This window comes from Rhinopithecus bieti, unplaced genomic scaffold, assembly GCF_001698545.2.
Source record: "Rhinopithecus bieti isolate Rb0 unplaced genomic scaffold, ASM169854v2 scaffold_6907, whole genome shotgun sequence".
NCBI classification, from domain to species: domain Eukaryota; kingdom Metazoa; phylum Chordata; class Mammalia; order Primates; family Cercopithecidae; genus Rhinopithecus; species Rhinopithecus bieti.
In genome coordinates, this window is record NW_016805647.1 from 862,689 (window position 1) to 868,961 (window position 6,273).

General features: G+C 54.9%; 1 protein-coding gene and 1 long non-coding RNA gene across 16 annotated transcripts in view; one reads left to right on the top strand and one right to left on the bottom strand.

Annotated features, from left to right (window-relative positions):
* The window catches only part of COL13A1 (collagen type XIII alpha 1 chain), a 159,950-nt gene extending 157,093 nt beyond the window's left edge, over positions 1-2,857 (bottom strand). For all 15 annotated transcript variants that reach the window (XM_017873169.1, XM_017873176.1, XM_017873168.1 and 12 more), the window contains exon 1: positions 1,983-2,857. In XM_017873169.1, coding sequence (XP_017728658.1) covers positions 1,983-2,276 — 294 coding nt within the window. In that variant the 5' untranslated portion in view covers positions 2,277-2,857. The remainder of the gene's footprint in view (positions 1-1,982) is intronic.
* Positions 2,858-3,083: 226 nt separating this feature from the next.
* Positions 3,084-4,759, top strand: LOC108530335 (uncharacterized). The gene is made up of 3 exons (XR_001885807.1): positions 3,084-3,194; positions 3,434-3,626; positions 4,532-4,759. It is a non-coding gene; the product is annotated as an uncharacterized LOC108530335 (long non-coding RNA).
* Positions 4,760-6,273: the final 1,514 nt, after the last annotated feature.

Consider the following 6,273-nt stretch of genomic DNA (forward strand, 5'->3'; position numbering starts at 1 on the left):
AAAAAAAAAAAAAAAAAAAAAAAAAAAAAAAGAAAGATGGCAGGATACAGTGCAAAGAACATTGTATACAGGGCCAGGAGGCTGAGGTTCTAGTCCTGGACCTCACCATGTGACTCTGGGCTGAATTTCCCCATCTGAAAAATGAGGTTCAGTTCAGATGTTCTCTGGGATAACTTTGATATCTAGTAGTTGAAAAGATTACATTCAGTAGGGTAAATACGGAGCTGCAGCTTGGAGGAAAGGAGTAAGCATGTTGGATTCAATAGTATCCAACATATAGCCCCAAGGCCCCTAGAGTATACGACTTGGCATGGCTAAGTCTGAAGCAGCTGAAGCAAGGAGCTGGGAAAGGCCAGGGCATGGTCAGGCCAGCAGGAAGGTCTGGGAAGGGGAAAGCATGGACAGAGGGGCTGCGCTAAACTCTGAAAATCACACACTTTATCCCTCAGCAGCCAGGACCCCCAAGATACCTGGAGGAACTCTCACTGCCCTGACACCCTCTTCACCACCCAGCCAGTCTGGGCTCACACTGCCTGAGCCCAGAGATACCCCACCTCCACCCCAGGCCCAGGGGACCATGGGCGGCCCGATAGAGCTCTCCGGATTCCCTGGAGCCACTGGCAGGGCGTGGGAATGAGCTGACAGCAGCAGTCATGGGTGTACCACTAGCACCAGTAAGCTTGCCCTGTGACCGCCCTCTCTGCTCCGGCTCTGCAATCTCCTTCCCCTTGGCCACCCTGGAGAACTGCTCCAGCAGGGGAGAGCCTGGCAGAGGCAGCTGAGAGGAGCCTGGCTTTAGGGAATAGGTACCTCTTGCCAAAATGCTCACAGCACCCCACCCACCACAGGTAGAGCTGTGCTCCAGTGTTTGCTACATCAGCACTGTTTTGCATGTTCAGAGGAGTTGGAGCGTTTGTCCCAAGCTTCCAAGTGGCAGAGTGGAGATAAAAACCCAGGGTTGCTGGACTCTACCACCGTGGTCTTTACTGCTGCACACTCCAGCTAAGTAAGAGATCCTCTCCCATTTCTTCCCCATGGAAACCTTCCACGGTCAGGACCTTCCACGGCCAGGACCTGTTCCAGGACCTCTTCCCAGACTGCTGCGGCCCCCACCTGCCTGTCCTCCTCTCCATCTGGGCCCTGGATCCCCTGTGCTGTCCAGATTCCCACAGATCATCAGGCCTCACCCTGTCAAGGCCCAGCCTTCCCTCTGGTGGCACGAAGAGGCTGCATGTCCCTCCTTCCTGGGGAAGGGACAGCCCTTTTCTGTATTCCCAAAATTGCCATAGCTACCTGACATACTAGTAGCGTTTAATCTACTTGAATCAAGAAAATTTGGAGAATGGGAGAAAGCATCCTTTTTCCAGAAAAATAAGAAACCTGATTTAGGAACAAGAAGGTGTGGACTAATTTGCGGCCAAGGACAGCAGAGTCAGGCGACCCACACTTGGATTGTAGCGGCCTGGGCCAGTGAACAGAGACCAGGGCACCACCCCCTGCAAGAACTGTCCCCTTTTCCCGCGCCCCCGGGTCCTTAAGGGGTGGAGGGGGAGGGCCATGGGGCTCAGTAAGCCTCAGCCTGGGCCTCTGGGCGCGCTTCCCGCTGCGTGGGCGAGGGGCGGCTGTCACACCACCTCGCCAGGTCCCGAAAGGGAGGAGTGGAGCTTGCCAGCCTCCGCGCGCCTCCGCGCTCCCAGCCTTCCTCCACCTGCCCGGCGCGGCGCGCCCAGGACGCTCCCAGCGCTGGACGCCGGGAGAGCTTGCCGGGGGCGGGAGTCGCGGGGTCATGCTCTTGCCCACCAGGTCCTCCGAATCCCTGGCAGGGCAGCGTCTGTCCGTGTCCCTGACCCCTCCCGCAAGCAACTCGCACGAACCCGGGGCTAGCAGACAGCGAGCGCCCGCGGACACCGGCTGAACCGTCTGGAGGCTGCGCGAGGGGGCGCCGCGGGGAGGGATAAAAGCCAGCAACAAAGAGCACAGACCTCGTCCAGCAGTTGGTTGACTCGTCCCAAAATAGCCGTCTCCATTTGCTGCTCCCCGCGCTCCGCTTCCAGGCGCAGCACCCGGGCCTGCAGCTCGGCCGTCCGAAAGTGGGCGAGCAGGCTGAGTGCCAGCGAGCAGAGGGCCAGCGCCAGCAGCCCGCACGACCCCGGACTCGGCAGCCGTGCGCCGCGCTCCGCCCGCGCCGCCGCCAGAGCCACCGTCCCGGGCGCGCCCAACTCCCCAGGGCCGCAGGCACCGGTGGCTGCCGCTTTGTGGGTGCTCTCCGCTACCATCCTCTCACGTCTTGAGAACCAATAAATAAATAAATAGAATAAATAAAGGCGACAGCTGCTGCCAAAAGGCTGTATCCAAACTGCGGGGCAAGGGGGAAAGGGCTTGTATCGCTGGAAAACGTCCCTTTCTGTTGTTCCCGGCAAAGAGGACGGAAAAATTAGCAGTAGGAGGAGAAGGGCCGAAAAAGCACAACCAGCGGTAATTGGGGTACACCTAGGTGAGAAAAAAAGTTATTTCGAAGAACGTTCGAAGTCCAGGAAAGTTAGGGCAATCTGACCGGCTCTCCTTCTCTCCGCCCAGTCTTTCCCTTCAAGAGTCTGCAGAGCAGTTGGTGCCGCGCTGTCAGTCCTCCTGGGCGCCTCGTGCCTCCCGGGACAGCCAGTTTCAGTCCCCGGGCGAAGGGGCGCACATGGAGGGCCCCATGGGCAGAGGTGGGTAGTGGCGGCTGGCGAGGAGCGCTGGGGCCTATTCCGGCGCCTCTGTAACTTGACACACTCCCTGCGGCTGCACGGATCGGATGAGCAATCCGTGCTACTTCCCAAACTAATCTCTCCCGCCCCCCTCCCTCCTCCTCCTCCTCACTCCTCCTCCACCTCCCGCGGGGCCGACGGCTTGAATTTGTTTATTTATGCAAACTCGCCCGGGGTGGGGGGCGTGGTGAGCAGGTCCGGCGGCCCCAGCCCGCCGGCCCGGGAGCCCCTCTTCCGCGCTCCCAGTCCTCTTTGAAGTGACACTTGGGGTTATTTATAGGCAGGAAGGGGGTGTGGAGTGGAGCTGGGGCTGCACTTCTCTCTCATTCTCCGGATTCACACCGAGGGCTCGTTTGGCCTTCCACGGAGGCAGTGGGGCAGGCACCACTCCACCTTTCCCAGCCCTTGAGACCCTCCAGGAACCTGGCTGAGTTATTGTCAGAGCTTGTGGGTGGATCTCCACGTCCTGATCAGGACTACCCGATCCCTTCAGCCACCGCTCCTCTACCCCCAAGCCCCCAACCTCTTACCCCTTCCTTCTCCCCCACAACCAACTCCCTGGGGGCTCTGTACCTCCTGAGATCTGCAGCTCCTCCAGTGCCTGGCGGCCAACCACATCTTTACTCTGGGGTGAAAAGTCAGCCCTCCAGGGGGAAGCAGAGCCGACACCCCTTTCTTTCTTTCAGGACCAAGACCTGAGGTAGTATGAGAAACTGAAAACTGAGCAGAAGAGCTTATTCCAGGTATCTAAGAGGTGGCTCAGTGGGGCTGCCTACCAGTCCTGACATCTCCCCTTCTTGCCTGCCATTAATCTGAGACCCCTGCCGTCTATCACTTTGTGGTGAGACCAGCCTGCCCCAATCATCGCAGTCATCAAAGGTGAGCAATTCCTACATAAACTCTGGCTCCATCCCTGCGGGAGGCTTAGGGCTAACCAGGCTCTCTCCTGCTGTCATTTCCTATACTCCATTAGAGAAAAACTGGTGGCCTGAAGGGCATTTGGTAGTTTTCTCTCTTCTCTTGTCACCTCCTCCACCCCCCACATTAAGTAGCATTTGTATCCCAAGAGACTTTATCTCGTTGTGCCTGTTGACATTCCTGTGAATGACGTGGTGGGGCTGAGTTTTTGGGAGAAAGCCTATCTTGCCGGAACAGCGGGCAGAGGAGAGAGGACTGGGCTTTCAAATATGCAGTGGAGATGGGGGCAGCAGTAGTGCTGGGATTCCATTTCAAAATAACAAGGCATGCCAGTAGAAACTTCCCATTTCTATATTGACCTGATGGAACTTGATATATAATACAGTATCACTGCGCTTCTAATAGAGTGTGGCACACTTAATAGTGTGTATTGGACTTATAATATAGTAAGTACTTAGATCATATATAATAAAGGTAACATTGACTGCTGGGCCAGTCAGCCACTATGGAGGACAACAGGAGTAGAAGGTGATGCTGCTGAAAGAGCCGGTGGCCAGAAGCTCTGGGTTCCAGTTCCAGTGCTAGGATTTCCCTGACGGCTTCAGGGAGCAACGGCACTCTGTTTTCTCCGTCCCTGTGATGGGATGTCCCAGTCCACTCTACAGAGGAATCCTTGGGAGAACTCGATGGTATTGAGGAACACCAGGGGGCGCTGGAGAGTTTCTGCACTGGGAGGTACAGGCCCGGAAATTCAGGGACTTTGGACTTCCCCCGCTTCCCTCCCAGGCTAGTCTGAATGGAGGAACTGAGGTTAGGAGTTAGTTTCATTCCCTCCTTATCCTGCAAACTGATCATTTCCCTTTCAGGACTTTGGAGGCCCTCAGGAATGCTCAGGCAGTGAAACCTAAACAGTTTGGAGCTGGAGCATCCTTGCGATTGGGAACTGAAGGAGGAGGGTGCCGCGCTAGCCTGACCTGACCCCAGCATTGCAAACCCTGGAGCTTCCAGGGGGACTCTGGAGTCAGAGAAACCCGGGTGTAAATCTCCCTTTTGTCAATGTGGAAGTTGCTGAACATCTCTGAGGCTCAGTTTTCTCATTTATTAGATGGGCTGTTAATAAAAGTATCTACCCGTCTGGAAGGACTGAATGAGGTAATGCATGTAAAGCAGTGAACACTGTGCCGGCACACTGCAGGCACTCAATAAGGGGCATCAGCCTCCTTCTTTGGAACTCGTGGCTGCTAGGGCCATCTCAGACACAGCTAGCTCTGGGCTCCCAGTTGTGAAACAGGAAGAAGTTTCCATCCCAGAGAAAGCAAATGGATCACGGTTAACCTCCATTTTTTCCCCAACTGATAGCTGAGAGTAGCAGCTTGTGAGCAGCAGGAGTTAGCCTGTGTTGAGGGGCCTGATCCCCAGGTATCCCTCTTCTTCTTTTCTTCTTCCTACACTGCTTAGAATTCTTACCCTGGGATATTTTTCCTTCAGGTAGAGCATTGTCTACCCCAGGCACAAGTTACAGCCTCATGTGGCTTATCTTGAACCCTTCTTTCTTCACAGGTGGGAGCCAGGACCTGGGGACACTGAGGTGAAAAGAGTGCCTTCCAGGAGCTTTAAAAACAGTTGGTTAAGGAAGACAAGTCATGTTCACATAAAACCGCCACAAAAGGCAAAATAGCAAAAATCCACAAAACATGTAAAGACCATAAACGGTGCTTCAGGGCTCCCAGGAGAAAGGCGGGGATTCAGGTGCCTCAGGAAAAACACCCAGGAAATAGATTTTCTTGTTTGCAGTCAGAAGAGAGAGGGCCTCCAATGCTAACCCAAAGACTTTGATTTTGAACTGTGGTTTTGGTCACATGCCTAGACAAAAATGGAGAAAAAATGCCCCAGGCATACAACCTGCAGTGTTCTTCAAGTCTTTTCTGTCTTTTTCCACTTTTTTGCTCCTGCTAGACCCTCTGCCAAGAAGGCCACCCTTCTCTCTTCTGTTTTCTACACCTTAAAATCCTACCATTTGCTCCCAGCCCATTTTTATTGAGCAAACCCCATTTCTTTTCCTCCACTGTGGCTTTGACAGCATCAAACTCCTTCCTGAAACCAAAACTGCCACCGTGGCATCTCTGAGGCCCAGCTGTGCTGTCTCCCACTGCCTCTCCCGCCAGCTTTTCAGGCTTCCCCAAAGATTCCTCTTCTGCTCCCCATGGCAAAAGCGAAGGTCAGCCCTCCTCCAGAAGGCCGCAGGGCCTCTGTCCTCTGCTTGACTGTTCTGCCCATGGCTGTTGACCTGCCTCTCCCATTTCTTCCCCATGGAAAGCTTCCATGGCCAGACCTGCCCCAGGTCCCCTGTAGAGGCCACAGGGGAGCCAACACTCGTCATTTTATTTGCCCTGAGCCTAGTCCCCCTTTTCCTAGTAACTGTGCCTCAGTTTCCTTTGGGGAACCTTCTCCCCAGGACATATGGCTCTGGTGGGGTTAACTCCATACCTGGCATATGAATAGGAACTAACCTCACCAGTTAGCCTCTCTCATCTCCCCTGGCTACTGTGATTAGGTTAGAGAGGACATGTGGCCCAGTTCAGGCCAGTGAGAGTTGGACTGGAGTGAC